A 25260-nucleotide genomic window follows, 5' to 3' on the forward strand; every position below is an offset into this window, starting at 1 on the left:
TCACTGCAAGCTCCACCTCCCAGGTTCACGCCATTCTCCTGCCTCAGCCTCCTGAGTAGCTGGGACTACAGGCACCTGCCACCACGCCTGGCTAATTTTTTATATTTTTAATAGAGATGGGGTTTCACTGTGTTAGCCAGGATGGTCTCGATCTCCTGATCTCGTGATCTGCCCGCCTCGGCCTCCCAAAGTGCTGGGATTACAGGTACGAGCCACCGCGCCCGGCCTGACTTGGTGATCTTAAAGTCAGTGAGTTCCAGCGTCACCCTACACAGGAGCCTGTCCCCTTCCCCACACAGCGCCTGCCACAGGAAGGCCACTTTGTGATTACTAGAGAGCCCCTTGTCCTGAGCTGGTCATTTTCAGTGTCCTTGTGTTCGCCACCCTGTGGCTCAGACCCCACGGAGACCCCGACAGCCTGTGCACAGCGGACCATCCCTGTGTTCCTGCCACACCATTTTCAATCCGAATATGCTCCTCCCTCATCCTGTGTCAGCCCGGAGTTCTTTTGTCTCTGGAAGGGCAGGTAAGAGAAGGGGACAGGGTCTCTAACCCTATCCTTTGGGCCTTAGAGCCTGAGTCAAGAGAAGTTTACAGTCACTTGAATTAAGAGGCTTGTAGAGTACTTCAGGTACCAAGCAGGGAAGGCAGCCAGAGTCCTCTCTTTGGCACACAAGGGTTGGGGTCGGGAGGAGGCTGGAGGGCACTGTGTACCTCTCATATGCTCAGACACCCTGAGCGGTGGGGGGGGGGGCACAGTAGAGTGAGAGGTCCCCCACTGTGGGCCAGGCGGGGGTGGGGTTGTCAGGAACACCAGGACACCAGAGGGCAGTGACCCACGGCAGAGGAGTGGAGAGCCGGGGGTGGCCAGCTGCGGCCGGAAGGAGCCTAGGCAGCTCCAGCCAACAGGCTCTCAGGCCTCTCAGATTAGAGGTATGTGGGTTGGAACCTAAACACAGGATGTGAGGTCCAGAGGAAGGGGACCAAAGGGGGAGGGGGCGGAAGGGAGAGAGGGCCGGGCCTGCTCAGTTCAAGCCTCGTTAACCCCTTCAGGACTGAGTGCAGGGAGCCAAGCCAACTGGAAGTATCTGTGCTCCCCCACCCCACTGGCCTCTGGCACCCTTCCCCATTGTCCCGCCTCTGCTGATGGGATCCAGGAAGCTTTGGGTCCAATGAAGACCGGGAGCAACCGTTCCCAGAAGAGAAGGCTGGCCAGGAGTCAAGAGATGATGCCCACAGGACAGTGTCTGAGGCCATGAACTAGTCACCAGGACCAGCCTGAGGACAGAAAGAAGGGACTTTAGGGAACCATCAATCCAGGTGTGGAACTTCACATCCAGCCGTTCCCTGGCCAAGGTCAAGCAGTTCTAGAATTAGTCTTCCCAGGAAGTGGGAGGAGCTAGCAGAAGGGACAGGGTAGAAATAAAATGTCTCCTCCCCACTTGCAAGAGGGAAAAGGCCACCTCCTTGGCTGAGAGAACACTGCCAAGAGGGCAGGAGACACCCTCGGCTGCCTGCCAGCAGGGGGAGCTCCAGGAAACCTCGGCTCTCCTCTCCTCCGCATCTGATTTGAGAGCAGGGAAAACTATTTGCATCAAAATCCCTGAAGGGGTCCATAAAAATGCCAATTCCTGGCCTACCCTCAGACCTCCCACCACTCAGCGATCATACACACTAACATTTGAAGGCAGCACTTTAGAGATGCCTCCAAAGGGTAAGACCCTTCCCAGGTATGCCATGGGAGAGCCAGACTCAGGCTGCCTAAGCCTCGAGGAGCCTTCGGCCACTTGACAAGGGAGAACAGAGGCCCCCATCACCCCAACTCTCCACGTAGCAGGTCCTTGCCTCAGCCTCCAAGCTCATCAGGACAGAGCTGGGCTGCAGCTTTTCAGGGCTGGGGTGGCTGGTACTTCTCTGACTGCCCATGCCCCAGACGGGAGATTCCAAGGCCCCAAGTATCAGAGGGGATGGCCTAAGATTCAGAGCAAAACAGTGGGGTAGGAGGAAGCAGGAGCCCCAGGCCCCACATATTTTGCTTTGTCCCCAGCCCAGGACTAAGTGCGGCAGCAGGGACAGGCACACTGGCCAGCCCCCACTCACCTCGGCCTTATACATGCGGATGAGACCCTGGTTCACTTTGGACCAGGAAGGGACAGCGCTGATGTTCCACAGCTGGTTGGAGTGCTCTGCAAATGGGCCAGTCTTCATCTGAAAAAGAGAAGCCACAAGCTGAAGAGGCAGGGGCTGGCTGGGAGCTCATCCCTCCTCCCCTGCAGCAAAGTCACACCCATGCATGCATACACACACATACACACACACGCGCGCATACACACATGCAACACACACGCAGACACTTGGGGACCAAGCTACAACATCCGCCTGGGGTGCAAACATACAAACAGGCATATGCAAGTGCCAGAGACAGGGTTCCCCCTTGGCCCTCAAGGCCTGCTAGGAAAATATAACATTCCATGCCCACCCACCCACAGCCACCCCTCTTTCTCCCACAGCCAAAAAAAAGGGGGCCTAATTCCTGTCGCCCACCAAATCCCGCAGCCTCAGGAAGATAAGATCTCCACCTGAGCTTCTGGTGTCATTCCCACCGACTCCCCAGGAGCCTCAGAGCGCCTCTCCAGCACAGGGGTTCACTCGGGCTCAGATAAACAGCAGCAGCACCTTGACCCCACCCCTCCAGGCCCACCCCTTCTCCCCCAGGCCCCCCCCTCCACAGGACACGTGGTCTGCACCTGCCACCAGCAGAGCTAAAAGAGATGAGGAAAGGGTCAATTTGCAAGAGGACCAAGGTGGGTATGACCAAACCCAGGTATCCGACAGCCCTCTGCGTGGCAGGCAGAGTGAGGGAAGAGAGGGCGGATGGGAGGCAGGGGTGCCTGAAGGAGCAGCCAGCCTGGCCAGGCCAGGAGGTGGGGAAGGGGTGGCCGCCACAGCAGCTGAAAGAGGCAGGCACAAGGACGGATCCATTCCTGGTCCTCCCTCTTGCCAAAGAGTCTGACCCTCCAGGAAGGAAGAGAAAGATTCTGCAGCCAGCATGAAGTTCCCATGACGTCAGAAACCACAGAGGGACGCCTGTGTGCCTGAGCATATCCCCCTGACACCACGAGTCCAGCACATTTGTATTTATTAACCAAGCAGTTCATAATTCCCCTCGACATATTCCCCCAGCTCATAGGCAGCATTTACAGGGGAACAGGGTTCTGCACCCCAGACCCATGCTGCAGAAGGAAGACTCTGCAAAGAGGCTGAGTCTGGCAAACAGAGACTTGGAAGGTTCCAGAAACATGCAGGTGTCAGGGGAGGCTGGGTTATCTGAAGGAGAAAAAATAAGCCAGAAACGCTCTCCAAAATGGGGCATCAGTTCACCACGAGGACCCTTAGGAGCCCCCACTCTTGAGCCATGGGCTGCCACCTGGTGACCCACTCCTGGCAGGCCTCTTACTTCTCTAGTAAGGGCACCTGTGACAAAACTTTTAAGATTTAAGTAAAAAAAAAAACTGTCGTTTTACCCCTCATCTCCCTCCCCTGGCCCAGGTTCCCAAAAAGCCCATCCAAACACCCACGTTCAGGAGCAAGGACAACAGGCTCCTCCCTCCCCTCCCCTCCTCTCCTCTCTCAGTCTCCACCACAGCCAAGCAAGAGCCCGAGGCACTCGACAGAGACAAAGCCCACCCTGGTCCCTGGGGGCCTTGTCCTGGGCCACTTGCTTCACCCAGAATCATCCAAGGCTCGCTCCTCCAGGAGGGCAGCCAGGCACCCCCAGCCTACAGGGGCCTCACCTCGGGGGAGCTTTGTTTCAACTGCCCGGCTCAACTACACTCCACCCCCAGCCCCTCCCCGCCCTACCCCGCCCCTTCCCCAGTCTGCAGGCTCCAGCCCCGTGCATACTTCCAGGCCCGGGAAAGCTTAGGAAGCATGGAGCTGTGTAACCAGTTTCACTCTCTGGACAGGGCCCTCTGAGCAAGCAACCAGGGGGCACCCTGTCGGCTTCGTCTGCCAGGGGCCTGCCCGGCAAGGGCTCCGAGGCAAAGGCAGGCAGATGGGCACTGGAAGACAGAGCCCCTGCCTCCTGGCCAGCGTCGCCCACCAGGGCCAAAGAACAGATCCTCAAAAGGCCTCTGGCAGAGCCAGGGCTCGGCCCATGTCCTGGAACTCCAGTGGCCCTGGGCCCCCACCCACAGAAAGGCCGGAGAGGTAGTTTATTTGGAGGGGCTGCAGGCTGCCCCCCAGGCCTTCAATGCCCAGCGTCTCCCTAAATCCTTCAGAAGGAGACCCTGTAACTCTGGCAAAGAAAAACAGACGATGGGGGGAAAAAGGAATCGGGGCTGGAAGACAACAACAAAAAAAAATTAGCTCATTCTAGCCACAAAGGGAGAAGAGAAAGAACCAGAACGAGCGAGCGAGCTGCAGCCCGCAGTGACCCCAGGGGAATCGTGTGAGTCAGAGCAGCCATATTGAGCAGGAAATTACTCACAGACGCTGCGTTCCTGCCTCTCCACTCCCCAGAGAATCGGCCTTTTGTAAATGGCTCCTCTGTCAGTAACTGGGGGGATGGGCGGGGGTGGGGAGGCTCTGCACAGCGCCTTCCTGTCAGCTCCTTCCCTTCCAGCTGAAATCTGATCCCTCCCTTCCCAAAACTCCAAATTTAGAAGCCAGATTGAAACTGAAATTCTTTTCCTGCCTGCCCTGGGCTCTTAAAGGCGCCAGGGCTGCATTTCCAGAGGCTGCAGAGGCCCTGCAAGGTGGGGTCCCTCACCTTGGATGCCCAAAGGTATCAGTGTGGTCTTGGCATGAGACCCAGAAAGGGCTGTACGATTCCATTCCCAAGTTCTAGGTGTTTTATTTAATCTCCCAGTTAAAAGAGCACCATGGTGAATCCAGGATCTCCAGAGGAAACATTGCCTCCTTCCCAACCAAGGTGTACAGAACTCTGTGCAAGCCTCCAGGTCCCGAGTGAGCTAGGCCAGGCCACTCACCAACTAGGGGCTGCAAAATGCTGCTCACTGCTCCGAGGTGGAAGAGGGTGGGCGCTCTGGAGAACCAACACAATCTGTGCTGCAACCAGCGGCCACGTGGCAAGATGGGCCCTTGCTGCAGCCACCTCAGCTCCTGGACACACTCCTCCTAGCGCCCACTGTTGAACACCATGCCCAAGAGCCTAGACCCAAAGTGAAAACCCGGCCCTGTGGAGAAGGTGCGGAACAGCCAAAAACTCTAGGCACGCCCTCCCCTCCCTGTTCCTTCTGAGGCCTCAAATAAATGTAACCAAACCCTCTCCAAGTTCAATGTGCCTCTCCTGCCACCTAGTGGCTACTTTGAGATTTCCTCTAGTGGAGGAACTGGGTCCCAAACTTTGGAAAAGCTTTTGGGGTTTTTATACCAACATCATCAGCCAACCAACTAAAGACACAAACTTTTACCATGGAATCAATTCCCAAAATCCTGGAGGCCAGGCCTGGCCTGCCTCCTAGTTAGAATATAGACAGGGACCCAGAGGCCTGGCCAGCCGCCAGGGGGAGCCCAAACAGCTCAGCCTTTCAGTCACAGGCAAGAGCTCAAGTGTGGAATCTGCACCCTTCTTCCCACTCTGCTCCTCCAGCTTATCCTGAGGTCCCCCAGGGCTCCACAGACCCCCACATTCCACTCCACAGAGAGCAGCGCGTGACTGGCTTTCAAGGCAGTGAGCCAGGCTGCCCCCGAGTCCTCCCGACCTTGGGCCTGCCACACTGCTGAGGGCAGCAGATCTCCGGGAATGAAGCGGTGGCCGCCCAGCCATCAGGCCCGGCTCCATTTGCTGACTTGGAAAAAATGTGTCATTCCCCTCTGGCCCCTGGAGTTTGGCAGAAGCCTGAGCCGAATGTTGACCAGGAAGAGCTTGGAGCCAAGGCTGCTGGTTATAACCCAGCTTTCTCCACCTCTTCGGGGGCTCGGAATACACAGCCCGGACGGACAGCAGCCCCCATGGTCAGTGTCCACAGGCCTGCTAAGGACCTCACTGAGGCAGCAGACATCCGTGCTGGTGTCAGGAAAGGAACTGAGGAGGGATAGAACTCTCAAACCCTCTCCAGATAGCAGAGCTAGGGCACCCTTTGGAAATTGGGGCACGGGGATGGCAGGGAGGATGAAAAGTCCTAACATCTCCCTGAAGAGAGGTCCAGAGAGCACAGGGTCCCCAGCTTTCCTGTGCAGTCACCTGGCAAGTGTGTTTAGATGCAGGTTCCTGGCTCTTGTCCCCTAAGATTCTGATGCAATAAGTTGGGATGGGGGGCCCAGGAATGTGCATTTTAACAAACACCCTAGGAGATATTGCGCAAGTGGTCCAGGGCCCACTATAAGGAATCCTGCCTTGGTAAGACAAGAACTTCCAGTTCCAGAGCCCAGCCATGGGGCTGGCTGTCCAGTGACTGCCACGACAGGCCAGGCCTGCATACTCCCACACTGGCACTTTGCTCGGGCCCACGTCCTCAGGCACTGACAGAGACGTGTCCCTTCAACAGAAAAGCTGTCTGTGCCAGAGGTTCGCTACATCTCCTCTGGTGGTTTCATTTTACACACCCACAAGCACATGGTTCTACAGACCCTTGTGGGGCTCCACTGAAAGATGCTGACCCTCCCCCACAAATCTCCCCCACCCTGACCCTTTCAGACCTGCTGCAGCAGTCACTAAGGCCAGTTAGTGACCAAGTCTTAGACCCTCATCTTGAGACTCCTGTGGTGTTCAGGAGAAACTGAAGGAGAACTGGGCAGAGGCCCTGACAGCAGCGGCTGACTCTTTCAGGAGAGGCCCAGTGGTGCTTCCTTTTCAATAACCCACTCTGGCCGGCCCTGCCATTTTGGGCAGCAGCTCTGGCTCTTCTGATCCACTGTAAAGCCACCATCCTCGGTTCATCCAAGCCTGGAGGCAGCCATGGGCTTCTCTCTTACCCCTCCTCCTCACCTCGGTGATAAACAGGATACATTCCAGGAACATGTAGTCCTTGTGGTTCTCATTCACCGCCTTCTCATCCACAAAATGTCTGGGCTCCAGGTATGGGTGGTCTGGGAAGAGGAATGGGCCCCAGGGTTCAGAACCAGGCCCCACCACTACCTGGGCAACCCGGCCCAGCAGTCACACCCACCCAAGGGCCTCAGTCCTGCCCATGGTGCCCTCAACACCTCACCTTGAAGGAGCAATAAATGGCTCTGGGTTTGTGTATTCTAATGTGCTAAGCTCTAGCTGCATGGCATTGGACGCATGACTTCAGCCTGCCAAGGTTCAGTTTCCTCACCTGGACAGTGGGGACAAGAACAGCACCTCCTCCCGGGGCCATGACAATAATTACCACGCCTACAGCACGCAGTATGGTGCCTGGTGCAGGTGCCAGTCAACAGAGCTGGCCTCATGCTGGCAGACCATTCACAGGTTCACTGAGAAGATTCAGGGAGGCAATGCACCTGAGGCCACAACTAATGGTCATTTATGAATATCATTCTGTAGGCAGTTCACTCTTCATCAAAATAGAGATGATCACCCATCCCCATCCTGAAAACCAGCTTCAAGAGTGGGGGAGTCACCAGAGCAGGCCTCTCTGAGCCCCACAGGAAGCAGGCCCACCGCCCAGCACTTGGTGGCTGCTCCCTAACGGGCCGCTTTGCACACAGCTTGATAATAACAGTGGATGACGCTGGTCACCAAATCAAAAGGGTCCCTCGTTTTCAACATAAAACCCCACAGCTGCTGCCAGGAGCTGGGGCGCATTTCACACCAGTCCATTATGTGCCAGGCATGCGCCCTTGCTCCAGCCCATGTCACTTCCCATTATCTTGGCGGCGCTTGGCCTCCGCCTCCCCCAGCCCACTGCACGGGCTCTCACAGCAGAAGGTCGACAGCAAACAGCCTCCCTCAATAGCTGGTCTAATGCCCTGCTTTCCAAGCTGTCACTGTCTGCCCTGGGCAGGAAGAAGGGAAGGAGGGAGCGCAGGAGGGGCAGGGGAGGGCCACAGAACGCAGACTTGGCTGGGGGTGGAGGGATAGGCGCCTCCTGCTCCAGTACCTATCAGCTGTGAACTGCCCCAGATGAAGGGCAGAAACTGGAAGTCATCCAGACCCCACACTCCCTGGCTGCCGGCTGGCTCCATCCTGTATGTTTTCTGGAGTTTCCGCATAACCTCAAGGTACCTGCACAGGAGGGCAGGGAAAGGGAAGGTAGCAAAAAGTAAAAAGACAGTCTCACCCTTTTGGCCACTGGGAGCACAAGGAGGCCCCCAAAATAACCACTGAAGAGTGTAACTGGTCTCAATTTCAATAATGTAGCTTCATTTCCCCCAACAAACACTCAGCCATCTTTTGGCTCAGGAAAGGGAAAAAAATCACTGATTAGGGGCCCAGGCGCGGTGGCTCACGCCTATAATCCCAGCACTTTGGGAGGCCGAGGCAGGCGGATCACAAGATCAGGAGATCGAGACTATCCTGGCTAACACGGTGAAACCCATTCTCTACTAAAAACACAAAAAATAAGCCAGGTATGGTGGTGGGCACCTGTAGTCTCAGCTACTCTGGAGGTTGAGGCAAGAGAACGGCATGAACCCAGGAGGCAGAGCTTGCAGTGAGCTGAGATCTTGCCACTGCACTCCAGCCTGGGCGACAGAGCGAGACTCTGTCTCAAAAAAAATAAAAAATAAAAAACAAAAATCACTGATTAGGAAGGTGGGTTTTGGTGCCATCAACTCCTGACAACTTGTAAAACTCTGGGCAGGGCCTCAGCCTCTCCAGCCTCAGTCGGCCTGTCTGAAAGCTGACACAAGTCCCAGCAGGTTATCTCCTAGGTTCTTCTGGTTCCAACCTTCACTTTTATCAGAGGCTGCATATCAGCCACCCATGGAGCATTGAGCACTGCTCCTGGGCTCCATCACAGGCCTGCCGCAGCAGCACAGCTAGACTGGGGCCCACAATGGGGATTTGAAGAGCTCTGGGTAACTGATCCACATCAGTGCTGCCCAGTGACTAGCTTGGGTGGTGCGGGGCAGCAAGTCAGAGTCTGACTACCAGCATTCAGCTGGCGTAAACCCAGTGAAGACACCAGATAGCTCTGTGCCTCAGTTTCCTCATATGTAAAATGGAAATAACAGTTGCTATTTCACAGGGTTGTTGTAAGAATTAATGAGTTATACATAAAGTGCTTAGAATTCTTCCTCCACATGGTCAACACCGTGTGGGCACTGGCAAATATTATGTGACAATTCTTTTTTTTTGAGACAGAGTCTCACTCTGTCACCCAGGCTGGAGTGCAGTGGCATGATCTCAGCTCACTGCAACCTCCATTTCCTGGGTTCAAGCAATTCTCCTGCCTCAGCCTTCAGAGTAGCTGGAATTACAAGCCAGTGCCACCATACCCAGCTGATTCTTGTATTTTTAGTACAGACGGGGTTTCACCATGTTGGTCAGACTGGTGTCGAACACCTGACCTTGTGATCCGCCTGCCTGGGCCTCCCAAAGTGCTAGGATTATAGGCGTGAGCCACCACGCCCGGCCTACGTGACAATTCTTTCACTTGTTTTTACTTGAAGGTTAATTTGAACCTGTTGGAAAAAAGCCTTGGACACTCTACCCACAGCCACAGCTTGATTAGGTCGGGACAAGAGAACCATGAACCACTCAGGAGAACCCTACAGCACCCCCTTTCCCAGTCTGAGGAGGAAAGAGATGGCCCCTCACGCCCCCTCCTCCAACCCTCCTGTCCTTTCTCTCACCGATTGAACACCTTGAAGACAATAGCTATTTGGTCATCCACCCGGAGCACCCCAATCTTGCAGAGACAGCAGAGGAAAGCAGCAAAGGCTGCCTCATGCCCTGGAGGAGAAAAAACAACCAACGGTGACAGTCGTCCAGGTAAAGGACTGGGATTGTTTTAGTCTCCCAGAGTCCAAATCACTGATAAGTGCCCCTCTGAGGTAGGTGGTCAGCGTGGAGACAACGAGACCTCTTCCCCATTCAGAAAGATATGCTAGGTCCTTTCCTTTCAAGAACTATAATACTGGCCGGGTATGGTGGCTCATGCCTGTAATCCCAGCACTTCAGGAGGCTGAGGCAGGCAGATTGCTTGAGCTCAGGAGTTCAAGATCAGCCTGGCCAACATGGCAAAACTCTTTGTCTCTACAAAAAATACAAAAATTAGCCAGACATGGTGGCATGTGCCTGTGGTCCCAACTACTCAGGAGGCTGAGATGGAGGATCACCTGAGCCCAGGAGGTTGAGGCTGCAGTGAGCCATGATAAGGCCACTGCACTCCAGCCTGGGCAACAAAGTGAGACTGTCTCAAAAAAAAAAAAAAAGAAAAGAAAAAAAAGAACTACCAGTACTATAATTCTACTCCTAAAAGACCCGGGCTGGACATTTACATTTCATCATGTAGGCTTAACTCACTGAGCAATTCCACCATATTTACTGAGCACCTACTATGTAAGCAGTCACCGTCCATGTTACACACTAGGAGACAGTGACAAGTAAGTCCCTGCCCTCAAAAAATTTATGATCAGGGACAACAGACATTATAAATATACAGTCACTACTATGATTCCAGCTCTGAAGGAGAAAGACAGGGTGCTAACTGGAGGATATCACAGGAGGACCCTGACATAAGGGTTCAAGGTTTCCCCTAAGGAAGTAACATCTAACCTGAAATCTGAAAGATGTGAGTTGGCAAGGCAAAGGGAGTGAGGGAAGCAAGAAATGCATTCTAGCCAGAAGGAATAGCATGTGCATAGGCCTTGAGGCAAGAAAAAGCTTCATCTGTTTGAGGAACCCTAAGGAGGCCAGTATGTCGAAGGCAGTGAGAGCAAGGGAGAACGTGTGTGATGACAGGAGGCTACAGGTCACATGGGCCTTGTGGCCATCAGAAAGAGCTCAGACTTTACCCTAAGAGCAATAGGGAGTCACTACAGGCTTCTAAGCAGGGAACACATGATCAGATTACAGGGTGAAAAAGCACCCTCCTTCCTTTCCCAGTCATATCAAACAGCAACGGTCTACACTATAGGAACTACTCACTGGACTGTGATTGAATCCCATTGTTCACAGTGTCACACAAAACCTATCTGGAGGGAGGTGAGAAGAGAATGTGTCAGAGAATACTTCTGTCCTGTCTCTGGAGGACAAAGACCCCTCCAGGGCCTGGAAGCTTGTGAGCTCAGTTTCCTTCCCCTGCCACAGTTTCCAATTATGACCAGCCATGGCCCAGGCTCCCATTGTTCAGGGGTTCGAATGCAGCTGGGGCACCAACCCCTGCTGACTTGGCCAGTCTTCCCTCTTTGATCTTTTCCCTGCTGGTCTTAGTCAAAGCCCCACCCGGTCCAAGAGGGCCCTTCTCCAGGGCCTGCCTCTGTGGCCGGGGCTCCCTCTTGTAGATCACATTCCCCAGACAAGGGGAGGGCTGAGCGGTGCTCCCATTTGCCTGCTGCAGGGAAGAAGGAAAGGTGGGCCCTTACCAAAGCAGAGGTCCTCCTTAGCTACACAGGCCATGCCCTGACCTAGAGAATGCCTCCCTTTTATATTTTCGAGAGATGGGGTCTCAGCATGGTGGCTCACACCTATAATGCAAGCACTTTGGGAGGCTGAGGTGGGAGAACAGCTTGAGCTCAGGAGTTCAAGACCAGTCCGGGCAACATGGCAAAAACCCTTCTCTATAAAAACTACAAAACAATCAGCCAGGCGTGGTGGCTCACGCCTGTAATCCCAGTCCCAGCACTTTGGGAGGCCAAGGCGGGTGGAGAAGTAACCTCACCAGAGGTCAGGAGTTTGAGACCAGCCTGGCCAACATGGTGAAACCCTGTCTCTACTAAAAACACTAAAATTAGACAGGTATGGTGGCGTGTGCCTGTAGTCCCGGCAGAAGAATCGCTTGAACCCAGGAAGTGGAGATTGCAGTGAGCCAAGATCGTGCCACTGCACTCCAGCCTGGGCAACAGAGTGGGACTCTGTCTCAAAAAAAATAAATAAATAAATTGCCAGGCCGGTGGTGCACACCTGTAGTCCCAGGTACTGGGGAGTGGGGAGATGCAGAGGCAGGAGGATCACTTGGGCCCAGGAGGTCAAGGCTGCAGTGGGCCAAGATCACATCACTATACTGCAGCCTGGGTGACATGGCAAGACCCTGTCTCAAAAAATATATATATAAATAAAACTAACTTAAAATAAATTTTTAAAAAAGAGATGGAGTCTCACTACACTGTCTAGGCTGGTCTTAAACTCCTGAGCTCGGGCAATCCTCCCCGTCGGCCTCCCAAAGTGCTGGGATTACAGGCGCGCACCACAGCACCTGTCCACACTTCCCTTTTAAGGTGCCCACACGCTCCCTCTCCTCAAAGTCCAAGTCCACTTGGCTTACATGGACCACAGAACCAAAGAGCTCAAGAGCACAGAGAATGTAGCTAAGAGACAAAGGGTGCAAGGGAGAGGGTGTGCCACGACACTGCAGAGGCCACCAAGAAGCGTTCCCATTTCTCAAAGCTTCAGTAAGCTGCTGCCTTGACATACAGTAAGTGCTCAATTAATTATTATTTTGGTGATGATGAGTTGCTCAGAGACCATTTTCACAAGAACAGAAAGCAGCGCTGCGTGAGCACCATGCACAGGGCATCAGCTCCCCCTGGTGGACTACGGCAGAGCCACAGCATCCGGGCCTCCCTGCATGCCTACGCCCTCCCTGCCCATGAAACCATCCTGCACCCCAGCTGGCCCCAATAGGCTGCAGGTACTTGGCAAATTCTTGATTGCTCTTGCTTGCTCAGAGGGCCCCGAGATCACCTGAAGCCCAAAAAAGAAAGCAGTGAAGCTAGATAAGTACAGAGTCCCACAAGCAGCAGATACCTGTGCCGTAGTCAATGCGCGTGGAGTTCCCCACTGACTCCTTTAGGTAAACAGCCACCTCAGGCACAGCAGCTGCCAGATGGGTGGGGACCACTGTGGCCACCAAGTTTTCTGCTTCCTGGTAACACAAGAGACACAAAGTGGTGGCAGCACATTAAGCAGCATCCCAGTGGGCAGGTGCCCAGGGGCAGCACCTGACTGGGGGCCCACATGCCATGCCAGGCCAGCCTGGTTCCCTGTTCTGACAGGCCACAGAAGGAAGGGGAGGGACAGCATTTATTATTCTACAGCAGAAGACTACCCAGGCAGCTTATCATCGACTGATTCTTCCAAGGCACAGGGGTCTGGGGCAAGACAGGAGGAATCTGGAAAAAAGCCTCAATCCTCCCATGTGGTAAATCACTGGAGCCCCACAGAGACTCTGGTAGGTCGGTGCTATGATTCCCACACAGGCCACCTTCCTAAGAGCTTGTGTCATGTGCCATTAAAAGACATGCAGAAGAATGTTCACAGCAGCATTGTTTAGAGTAGCCAAAAGGTGGAAATGCAATGGAAATGTCCATCGACAGTGAAATGAATAAAGTGTGGTATAGTCATACAACAGAACACTACACAGCAAAGAAAAAGACTTACAGCTAGACACGAAAACATGGATGAATCTCAGACATGACATTGAGCAAAAGAAGCCAGAGAGTTATACAAAGTTCAGAAACATGGAAAAAAATCAATTTATGGAATAGAAATCAGAATAATCTGAGCTATATCAATTGGGAAGGGGAGCACTCCAGCTAGAATGTTCTATTGCTTTGCATGAGTGGTGACTCCATGGGTAAAAAACTTGGCATGAGTAAGCTGTACAGCTATAATTTGTCAGCTTTAATATATAACTTAAGGTTGGGCACAATGGCTCACACCTGTAATCCCAACACTTTAGGAGGCCAAGGTGGGCAGATCACCTGAGGCCAGGATTTCAAGACCAGCCTGGCCAACATGATGAAACCCCATCTCTACTAAAAATACAAAAATTAGCCAGGGGTGGTGGCGCATGCTGTAGTCCCAGCAACTTGGGAGGGTGAGGCAGGAGGATTGCTTGAGCCCAGGAGGTCAAGGCTGCAGGGAGCTACACTCCAGCCTGAGCAACAGAAAAGAAAAAAAAAAGACCATGTACCATCTTAAGAGTCCAGAGGCAGGCCCAGGCCCCTCTTGGGAACAGCACTTCACTGGGTCCTGAGTCCTCCCCTCTGCTCTATGTGAAAATATTAGGCCAGAGCAATTAGGACCCAAATTTCCTTAAGCTCAGTTGTAGACAACTGGCATGAGAATCTCCTGGAAAGCTGGTGAAAATCCAGATTCCCAGTCCCTACCCAGACCTGTAGACTCTGCTTTTCTAGACAGGGTCTGAGATCCTGCATTTTTATTTTATTTTTGTTTGCTTTGAACAGGTAACACCTTCATAAGATTCAAAAATAAAAACATCAGTAGGGGATCAGTTCAATAGACTAGTTCATCTACACCATGGAGTATGCAGCTAGCATTCCAAGCGGGTGTGCAATGGCTCCATCATAGCTCAGTGCATCCTCAAACTCCAGAGCTCAAGTCATTCTCCTGCTTCAGCCACCCAAGTAGCTGAAACCAAAGGCATGCACCACCATTTCTTATTTTTTGCAGAAACGGGGTTTTGCTATGTTGCCTAGCCTACTCACAAACTCCTGGGCTCTAGTGATCCTCCCACCTAAACCTCCCCGAATTCTGAGATTACATGCATAAGCCACCATGCCCAGCTATTAAAAAAATTCCTTTTCTGGGGCCAGGCACGGTGGCTCACACCTGTAATCCCAGCAATTTGGGAGGCCGAGATGGGTGGATCACAAGGTCAGGAGATCGAGACCATCCTGGTTAACACGGTGAAACCCTGTCTCTACTAAAAATACAAAAAATTAGCCGGGCGTAGTGGCGGGCGCCTGTAGTCCCAGCTACTCAGGAGGCTGAGGCAGGAGAATGGCGGGAACCTGGGAGGCGGAGCTTACAGTGAGCCGAGATCACGCCACTGCACTCCAGCCTGGGCGACACAGCGAGACTCCATCTTGGCGAGGGGGAGAAAAAAAAATTCCTTTTCATAGCTGCACAGTACTCCATGATGTGGATGGACTAATTTATTTAAATGATCCCCTACAGATGGATACTTGGAACATTTCCAATTTGCCGTAATACAAATAGTGACTTAATAAACAGCCTAGTAGTGCAGAGGGCTGTATATGCATAGTCGTGTTTCCCAGAAGATGACCAGAGTATAAACTCATTTGTAATTCTGCTAAGTGAAACTGCCATTTTAACAAACTGTCTGAGATTTGTACATGCCTAGAAGCGCTATACAATGCAGGCCCTTTCCCAACTGGTGCCACCACCCTCACTGCCAGCCCAGTCCCTGTCCTGTGGCAGCCTCACCTCATCAAGTTTGGCATACCAGGTCCTGTATGCCTTATTCCCAAACCGAGAGGGCTGGTCCACTGGAGGAGTCTCATCAATCCACCTATCCAGCGTGTTGAGAAGAGCAACTAGTTTCTCAATGGCCTGTGGAGGCAAAATAGAGGGGTCCAAGCTACAGTGACAAGTGGCTCCCGCTTAGCCACAGAGGGAAGTCCACTGCTGCCAGACAATGACCGACCCCTTGGCATGGCCCCTGCTGGCCACCCTCCCCCATCCCTCTTTCTTCCCCACTGTCCTGAATATGAAGGAGGGTCAGGGGAGCACGATGGGATTTCCAGAGAGGGAAGCACACTAGGCTGATGGGACAAGGACGGGGTGGCTTTAGCACCTGGTTTCTGTAGGCAGCCTACCCATGGGCTGCCACTACAGATAAGCAAACTCCAGCCCTGACATCTTTTTAAAAAGACTTTATGGAAGCCTTTTGTTCAGTATGCAATACCTACTCATCATAAAAATAGAAATATAAACAGAAGAAAATGAAAATGACCAGTAATCCTGCCACCCAGAAATACACTAAACTTTTTTTTTTTTGAGACGGAGTTTCGCTCTTGTTGCCCAGGCTGGAGTGCAGTGGCGCAATCTCAGCTCACTGCAACCCCTGCCTCCCAGGTTCAAGCAATTCTCCTGCCTCAGCCTCCCAAGTAGCTCGGATTACAGGCACACGCCACCACGCCCAGCTAATTTTTGTATTTCTAGTAGAGACAGGGTTTCTCCATGTTGGTCAGGCTGGTCTCAAACTCCTGACCTCAAGTGATCCACCTGCATCAGCCTCCCAAAGTTCTGGGATTATAGGCATGAGCCACCATGTCCGGCCTACACTAAACATTTTAACATACCCTTCTGTGTTATCTTCTTATAGTGTTTTATATTGTTTAGCATGGTGGGTCTGGATTCAAACCACAGCTAAAACACCATTTAGTTGCTGTGAGACCTTGAGCAAGTGACTAACTCTGAGCCTCTCAGTTTCTTTGTCTAAAGAATGGGGCTGATGATAAATACCTCCTGAGGTGCATAGTGCCCGGCACGGGGTAACGGAATACATTCATCACAGGACACATTCTGCTTTGCAGCCTGCTCCTTTTCCTCATGAACCTCATTCCACATCTACATATAAACATTATCTTATGACAACCTTTACTAAGTGAATAACATTTCATCATGCCACTGCGTTATAATTAATTTAACTAATTCCTCACTGTTAAATGTTTGGGTTATTTCCACCTGTTTCACTATCTATTTCATACATAATGCTACAGTAAATCAGTTTGCAACTCATATCTTTGTGGAAATGCCATCATGTGCAATGCTTTGCAGGGTGGCAGAGTTTGAGAGCCCATCCCCTTACGCCTTTCCCACAGAAGACAGGGACCAAGAAGTTGAATCGGAGTCTGAGGTGTGGGCAGCATTGGCACATAAAATGTGAAAATGAATGAAGAAATCAGGTGGCTGTCTGCCCAACCCAAAGGTCAGTTAGAAGGTGCTCCTTCCAGGCTGGCTTGTAGAAAAAGGCCAGCATCAGGGCTGGTGGAAAATACAATGCAGAGGCTATCTGCAGCCAGTCAGTCCTGGGAAGAGTCCCTGCCAGGAAGTGGATCTTGCCTGTGTCTATGGAAACAAATGGTATAAGAAGAAACTTACAGGAAATCCTGGCACTGGGTAGGAACTAGCAGGGTGATGCCCACGTGAGAAGTTACGCCTGGGAGGACAAGGCAGACTAGGCCTGCCAGGTGCAAAGACTCAGCCAAGAGCTATGTATGTACTTGGGGAGAGGCAGGCTTAAGCTAATGAAACTCAGGCTGGCCATGCCCCCAGCTGCATATGTGAAACCCGCCCTGAATGCTGCTCTCTCTCATTTCCCTTTTATCTAGGCTTGGGGCATGGAAGGACAGGAAAAGTAGCCTGTAAGAGGAGAAATTTCCCTTTACACCTGGCTAAAGCAGAGGGCCAGGATGGCACTTTATGCCTTGCTGAAATGTGAGAGCGCTGGCAGAGCCTGGCTTTGTGAAGAACCAGGAATGGCTGATAAGCACAGGCCAGACCTAACCCATGCAGCAATGGGGGCTTACAATGGATGGCACAGTTATCTTGGCCCCAGGAAGCACCAGTCAGCCCCAGATGCCCCAGGGATCTCAGTCTTAGGCAAGGCACTGAAGGGGACAGAGATGGCAGAGGTCACAGGAGCCAGGCCCCAGCTGCTAGTTCAGCTGGGCCAATGAATAATTCAAAGGCTCCCAGCTCCTCTTCAGGAGAGGGCTTTTTGAATGTAGGGGCTGCCTCTATTGTTTGTTGTGTTGGGAGAGAAGGGCTGGAAGAAAGGGAACTGGGGCTGAAACCCCTTTGAGGCACAAAGAACAACTCCAGCTCTCCCATTCTCCCTAGGCCAGTGCTTCCTTTTTGGATTTCAGGGACCAGTAAAATCTTCCCTAAAATTGTACTGTCCATTTTTTAATTTTGCCCCCTTGTAGGTTTTAAAAAGGCAAACAGAACAACAACAACAAAAATAAACCTCCTATCACATTTATTTTGCAAAAATCAAAAATGTTAACCCCCATAAGAGGAGGACAGGCATCATTTAAAATAAGAGCTAGCTGGCCAGGCGCGGTGGCTCACGTCTGTAATCCCAGCACTTTGGGAGGCCAAGACAGGCAGATCACCTGAGGTCGGGAGTTCGAGACCAGCCTTATCAACATGGAGAAATCCCATCTCTACTAAAAATACAAAATTAGTTGGACATAGTGGCACATGCCTGTAATTCCAGCTAGTGAGGAGGCTGAGGCAGGATAATCATTTGAACCCAGGAGGCGGAGGCTGTGGTGAGCCAAGATCGCACCATTGCACTCCAGCCTGGGTTGGAACAAGACTCCATCTCAAAAATAAAAATAAAAATAAATAAATAATAAAAAATAAAAGCTACCTTTTTTTTTCTTTTTGAGACAGTCTCGGAGTCTCACACTGTTGCCTGGGCTGGAGTGCAGTGGCACCATCTTGGATCACTGCAACCTTCGCCTCCTGGGTTTCAAGGGATTCTCCTGCCTCAGCCTCCCAAGTAGCTGGGATTACAGGTGCCCGCCACCAAGCCCAGCTAATTTTTTGTATCTTTAGTAGAGACAGGGTTCCACCATGTTGGCCAGGCTGGTCTTGAACTCCTGACCTCGTGATTCACCCGCCTCAGCCTCCCAAGGTGCTGGGATGACAGGCATGAGCCACCACGCCCAGCCAAGAGCTAGCTTTCTATGCAACAACACTATTGAAAATTAGAACTCACTAATGCCTAATGGTAACAATAGCTAATAACAATTCAAGTATTTATTTAGTATGTGTTAGGCACTATGCAAAAGACAACCCCTACTCATGGGATCTCAGTGAATCTTCCCCAAGGGGCCATGAGTAGTCTGCTGACTCTTACCACTCTACAGATGAGGAAACAGAGGGTCAAAAATGACAAAGCCATTGGTTCACAAGTGATGAAACTAGCCAGCCTGACTCCAGAACCCAAGCGTGTAACCACACTGCAATCCTGCCAAAGCACAGTCCTTGAGCTAAGATAATACCTGGGCCGGGCGCAGCAGCTCGTCTGTAATCCCAGCACTTTGGGAGGCAAAGGCAGGTGAATCACAGGTAGGTAGGGAGTTTGAGACCAGCCTGGCCAACATGGTGAAACCCCATCTCTACTAAAAATACAAAAATTAGCCGAGTGTGGTGGCGGGCACCTGTAATCCCAGCTACTCAGGAGGCTGAGGCAGGAGAATCGCCTGAGCCTGGGAGGTGGAGGCTGCAGTGAGCCAAGATCATGCCATTGCATTCCAGCCTGGGCGACAAGAAAAAACTCAAAAAAAAAAAAACCTCAAAAAAAAAGACAATACCTGGTTGTTGTGGATGGCTACCATCAAAATCACGGGCAATTACAGGACTTGGCAGTTAAGGATTTGCTGGGGTAATTACAAACTTCCCCTTTAATTAGCCTTCCTCCACGACATTCCTGGCCCACTGAGTACAGCTGAGCATCCCTTACCACAGGCTCCAGGAGGAACCCCCGCTTTCCCCAGCCATCCTGCACCCAGACCCTCAGTTCCAGAGCACTGAGTGAGCCCAAAAGGAACCCAAAAAGCCACTAATGGGCCTGGCTCCCACGGGAAGGCTGCCTACCAGAAGCACAGGCCTGGTTCTCCTGAAATGAACAGAACAGGACCTAGGTCACCCTACAGCCAGACAGGCCCAGCAGTATGCAGCTCTGCCAGGGGCTGGGTATAAGGGTGAAGCACACAATGTTGATCTTGGGGCAGGTGGAGAAACTGGGCCAGGGCAGGGCCACACCTTACCCAACAGGCCCAAGGCTGTGGCTAGAGAGCTGGGTAGGCCAAAGTACTGAGGACTTTCAGTCCCTGGTGTCTGAGGTAAGAGACTCAAGGTGGCTCTGGGCCAACTGGGACATGAACCCAAGAGGCTCCTGGAGGCCTAGGTCCTAGCCCTGGGAGACAGCATCCAGAAAAAGCAAAGAGCCAGTAAGGCCACACCTTCCAATCAGTATCTGCCTCCCCTCAGCTCTGCCCTCGCTACACAAACAAAACCATCTCTGAAACAACGTCCAGAAAGCACCCACCAGACAGTGTGAACCCAAATGCAAAAAAATGCATGTGCCCTTTGACTCCACATGTCCGCGTCTAAGAATGAATCCTTCGGAAACAAGGCCCACAGATCTATGTGCAGGGATGCAACGATATGTGAGGAGCAATGTTTACCTAGATAATCTAAAAGTCTGAAGATGGGGGCTGTTTAAATAAATGAGGGGCCAAGTTTGATGGCTCACATCTGTCACCCCAGCACTTTGGGAGACCACAGCAGGAGGATTGCTTGAGCTCAGGAGTTCGAGACCAGCCTGGGCAACATGGTGAGACCCTGTCTCTATATTTAAAAATAAAATAAAATAAAATAAAACAAATAAATGAGGGCACAGCTCACTGCAGGAGAAGAGGAGCTCTTGCTTTCCTGGGTGTCCACTGTCAGTAGGGGCTGCCCTGGAAGCTGGGTATGAGAAACACAGGGAGAAATCAGCTCTGCTGTGAATGTCTAACACATGTCTATTACTAATCTCTCCAGTGAGCACATTTACTATTTTGTAATCTGTTTTAATTTCAAAAGTTATATAAAAACAGCAGGCCAGGTACAGTGGCTCATGCCTATAATCCCAGCACTTTGGGAGGCTGAGGCAGGCAGATCACCTGAGGTCAGGAGTTTGAGACCAGTCTGACCAACATGGAGAAACCCCATCTCTACTAAAAATTCAAAATTAGCCAGGCGTGGTGGCACACGCCTGTAATCCCAGCTACTCAGGAGGCTGAGGCAGGAGAATCGCTTGAACCCAGGAGGCAGAGGTTTTGGTGAGCCAAGATCGTACCACTGCACTCCAGCCTGGGCAACAAGACTGAAACTACGCGTCAAAAAAAAAAAAAAAAATACTAACTATAAAACAGCATGTTTACCTTGATCTCAATTTTATAAATATCCACCTATTCACAGATTTTTAAAATTAGAAATATAGACATGAAAATGTGAAGTGCACATGTATTTGGGCAATCTTATTTTCTGCCCTGGCCCGGTGGTGGGTACTGAGCCCACGAGACTCTGAAGCTATTTTTTTTCTGAGACAGAGTCTCGTTCTGTTGCCCAGGTTGGAGTGCAGTGGCGCAAACTCAGCTCACTGCAAGCTCCGCCTCCTGGGTTCACGCCATTCTCCTGCCTCAGCCTCCTGAGTAGATGGGACTACAGGCGCCCGCCACCACGCCCGGCTAATTTTTTGTATTTTTTTTTTTAAGACGGAGTCTCTCTCTTTCGCCCAGGCTGGAGTGCAGTGGCACCATCTCGGCTCACTACAAGCTCCGCCTCCTGGGTTCAGGCCATTCTCCTGCCTCAGCCTCTCGAGTAGCTGGGACTACGGGCGCCCACCACCAGGCCCGGTTAATTTTTTTTTTTTTTTTTTTTTTGAGGCGGAGTCTCGCTCTGTCACCCAGGCTGGAGTGCAGTGGCCGGATTTCGGCTCACTGCAAGCTCCGCCTCCCGGATTTACGCCATTCTCCTGCCTCAGCCTCCTGAGTAGCTGGGACTACAGGCGCCCGCCACCTCGCCCGGCTAGTTTTTTGTATTTTTTTAGTAGAGACGGGGTTTCACTGTGTTAGCCAGGATGGTCTTGATCTCCTGACCTCGTGATCCGCCCGCCTCAGCCTCCCAAAGTTGTGGGATTACAGGCGTGAGCCACCACGCCCGGCAACTCTGGAGCTATTTTTGGAAAGGCTGCTGCAGCAGCTCCTCCTGGGCCTACCTCAGAGACTTTGTACTCGAAGGTCAGTTTCTTCCCCTTCACACCTTCGTTGAGGGTAAGGATGAATCCGATGTAGTCAGCGTATGCCTACCAAACAGAGAGAAGAATGGGAGAGGGGTGGCAGACCCCCCCTACCACCTGCCCCAAGCTCCACCAGGTTACCAAAGAGCTCTGAGTTTTCTACTTCTCTTGAGCCTGACTCCCAACCCCACAGCAGTAGAAGTAGAAACATAATGCCAAATACCCGATCCCTACCCTCCAGAAAAGCTGGCAAGACAGTGACCACAGCAACACGCTAATCTCCAGCCAGAACAAGTACTCACTATTGCTGCCAGCAGTTTCTTGACACAATAGACCTATAAGGTAGACACTGCTGTTGCTGTTGCCGTCTTACAGATGAGGAAACCAAGGGTCTTGCCCCCAGCAATCAGCCACCACAGGCAGGCCAGGCTGTCTAGTTGCAGTGCAGATGCCTGCCACAGACAGGTCTCCCCACACAACCATCCCCAGCTTTCAACCAGACACTCTCTTCCCTGCCGGGCTGCAGTTACACCCAACATAGGGATAAGAAAGCACTGAGGGTCAGGTGTTGTGGCTCAAGTCTGTAATCCTAGCACTTTGGGAGGCTGAGGCAGGAGGATCACTTGAACCCAGGAGCTTGAGACCAGCCTGGGCAACATAGTGAGACCCCATTTCTCCAAAAAATTAAAAAGTTTGCCAGGCATGGTGCCTGTAGTCCCAGCTACTCAGATGGCTGAGGTGGGAGGATTGCTTGAGCCCAAGAGGTGGAGGCTGCAGTGAGCTGTGATCACATCACTGAACTCCAGCCTGGGGGACAGAGTGAGACCCTGTCTCAAAAAAAAAAAAAAAAAAAAAATAGCATTGAGGTGCAGGCCCCTAGAGAGGCAGGTGCTGGGAACAAGTGACTCCTGTTTGGTTTTGCTTCTTCTTCATCCCTTTTTCCTCTCACTTTCTTTCTCCTTATCCAAGCTGGGGTGTCCACAGTAAGCCCTGAGACAAGCCCTGATATCTAGAAGGAAGTATTCCTATACCAAGATCTTCCTGCCAGCCATGGGATGACCCCCAGCAGGCCAGGCCTCTCCAAAGCAACTCTCCCAGGCCAGGGCAAGTCTGAGCCCCTGTCCTGACTGTAGCTACACTGGAACACATGGATGAGAAGCAGCAAAGGAAGTGTCACATTTGGATTCAAACAAACAAGCAGGTTCTCAACTAGAGCAATCTGGCTCAGAGAAGATCTGACAAGATCTGGAGACAATGCTAGTTGTGACAGCTGGGGAAAGGAATGCTGCTGATATCTAGTGGGTAGAAGCCAGAGATATTACTAAACGTCCTACATGGCACAGGACGGCCCCCTACAATGAAGAATTATCTGCCCCCAAATGTCCATAGTGCTCACATTGAGAAACTCTGAGGTAAAGCAACCAAGATGATGAAAGGACTGAAACTATATCCTTTGAGTCTCTAAGCTGAAGGGACTGTTGATCCTGGTGAAGGCTCAGAAAAGACATGATAACCATTTCCAAACACTGAGAGGGCAGGCTTGTGAAAAAGGAACCACACAGGCTTAGATGGCCCCAAGCCCCAGTGAGGACAAGGCAAAGAAGTCGTAGGGTGTGGGTCTCCTGGAAAATATGCTCAGCACGCGAGGACCCCTGTGCCCAGCCTTCTGTACGAGCAACACTCTCCAGCTCAGCTCACAGGCCGGGGGCAGGAGCCTGACTAGAATTGGGCCAGAGGCCTTCCCTTAGAAATTGAAATTGGCTTTCTTTTGCTCAGTCTGTATTTCCACAGCCTGTACCAGAAGCCTGGGAGGTACAAGTAGTTATCTTCTGCCCATCATTTCAGTTGAGCAGCAGAGAAAGTCAATCTGTGCCCAGTGCTCTGGGTCCCAGCTCCTAGGTATGTGCAGGCTTAGCTATATGCCTGGCCAAAGTTTCCATGAGATAGCCTCTTCTCCCTTTGAGGCACTGGCTGCCACACTTGCTGTTACTTGCAGCCAAGAATCAAAGTGACTCGCTCCATCATTTCGAACACTCATGTTCCGCCAATACAGCAACACTCAAGGGGCAATGGCTTATGAGAACCAGGAGCGGAACTCTCCTGGGCTACCCTGGCACCAGCCTGATAAAGATCTAGGGATGGGACAGCCAGCTCCCATCACCTTTCTCCCTAGCTTCTGAAAACTCAGGCTCCAAGAGCGAGAAGGGCCAGGAACTCACCACCCGTCATGCCAGGAAAACCACTGCCTTTGAAAAGCCCAAGTTTCTCACTGCAGTTCCAAACCTAAAGTGCAGACACCACAGGTACCTGAGAACGCTTCCATTTGCCCATGTCTGGAACTGTGTGGATCTCCTTTTTTGGAATGATGAAGTTCTGAGTGGCTGGAGGGGCCTCCTCCGAAGAATCTTGACAAAAAAAAATGAAAAAAACAAATAGGTAAATAGAATCCTCCCCTATAATACACACACTCCTTCTCACCTTTTTTTTTTGAGACCGAGTTTTGCTCTTGTTGCCCAGGCTGGGGTCCAGTGACATGATCTCGGCTCACAGCAACTTCCACCTCCAGGGTTCAAGCAATTCTCCTGCCTCAGTCTCCTGAGTAGTTGGGATTACAGGCATGCACCACCACATCCAGCTAATTTTTTTTATTTATTTATCTTTTTTTTTTTTTGAGACAGAGTCTTGCTCTGTAGCCCAAGCTGGAGTGCAGTGGCGTGATCTTCGCTCACTGCAACCTCTGCCTCCCGGGTTCAAGCGATTCTCCTGCCTCAGCGTCCTGAGTAGCTGGGATTACAGACGTGTGTCACCATGCCCAGCTAATTTTTGCATTTTTAGTAGAGACGGGGTTTCACCATGTTGGCCAGGCTGATCTCAAACTCCTGACCTCAGGTGATCTGCCCAGCTTGGCCTCCCAAAGTGTTGGGATTACAAGTGTGAGCCACCACGTCTGGCCTCTCTCTCACTTTTAAACCAGGACTCCAGGACCTGAGCCCTCGCACAAACCAGGCACATACTTCCAGGACAGAGTAATGTCTTGTTAAGCCAAACTCACCAGCCTCCTACCCTTCCTCACTCTGGGGAGGAAAGAGAAGGACAATATTGACAATCCCTTCAATAACCATGCCCTCCCTTCCCTCTCTCCCCACCACAGCAGGACGGTTAGAGAAATAAAACTAAGTTGATGTTTCAGACATACACAGGCAATTCACAGAAGAAAAAAAACAGGCCTGGCGTGGTGGCTCATGCCTGTAATCCCAGCATTTTGGGAGGCCAAGGCAGGTCGATCACGAGGTCAGAAGATCAAGACCATCCTGGCTAACATGGTAAAACCCCGTCTCTACTAAAAAAATACAAAAAAATTAGCCAGGCACGGTGGCCAGCACCTGTGGTCCCAGCTACTAAGGAGGCTGAGGGAGGAGAATGGCATGAACCCGGGAGGCGGAGCTTGCAGTGAGCTGAGATTGCGACACTGCACTTCAGCCTGGGCGACAGAGCGAGACTCCCTCTCAAAACAAAACAAAAAACAAAAAAAAACACTAATTGCAATAAACAAATAAATTGTCAACTTCCTGAATAA

The 25260-nt window shown here is 51.7% G+C and overlaps 1 protein-coding gene across 8 annotated transcripts in view; it reads right to left on the reverse strand.

Moving 5' to 3' along the window:
- PPP2R4 (protein phosphatase 2A activator, regulatory subunit 4) overlaps nucleotides 1–25260 on the reverse strand; it is a 39588-nt gene that overhangs the window by 4336 nt on the left and 9992 nt on the right. For 3 of the 8 annotated variants that reach the window (XM_011971185.1, XM_011971184.1, XM_011971187.1), the window contains 8 exons: nucleotides 23991–24088; nucleotides 21663–21749; nucleotides 15305–15430; nucleotides 12860–12977; nucleotides 9745–9844; nucleotides 8049–8173; nucleotides 6953–7053; nucleotides 2101–2208 (listed from right to left, as the gene is read on the reverse strand). In XM_011971185.1, the coding sequence (XP_011826575.1) occupies nucleotides 2101–2208; nucleotides 6953–7053; nucleotides 8049–8173; nucleotides 9745–9844; nucleotides 12860–12977; nucleotides 15305–15430; nucleotides 21663–21749; nucleotides 23991–24088 (863 nt within the window). Of the gene's footprint in view, nucleotides 1–1548; nucleotides 2209–6952; nucleotides 7054–8048; nucleotides 8174–9744; nucleotides 9845–12859; nucleotides 12978–15304; nucleotides 15431–16345; nucleotides 16451–21662; nucleotides 21750–23990; nucleotides 24089–25260 lie in introns of those variants that run through there. The other 5 variants (XM_011971183.1, XM_011971181.1, XM_011971186.1 and 2 more) reach the window with 5 other exon arrangements.

Source organism: Mandrillus leucophaeus, unplaced genomic scaffold, assembly GCF_000951045.1.
Source record: "Mandrillus leucophaeus isolate KB7577 unplaced genomic scaffold, Mleu.le_1.0 Scaffold99, whole genome shotgun sequence".
Classification (NCBI taxonomy): Eukaryota; Metazoa; Chordata; class Mammalia; order Primates; family Cercopithecidae; genus Mandrillus; species Mandrillus leucophaeus.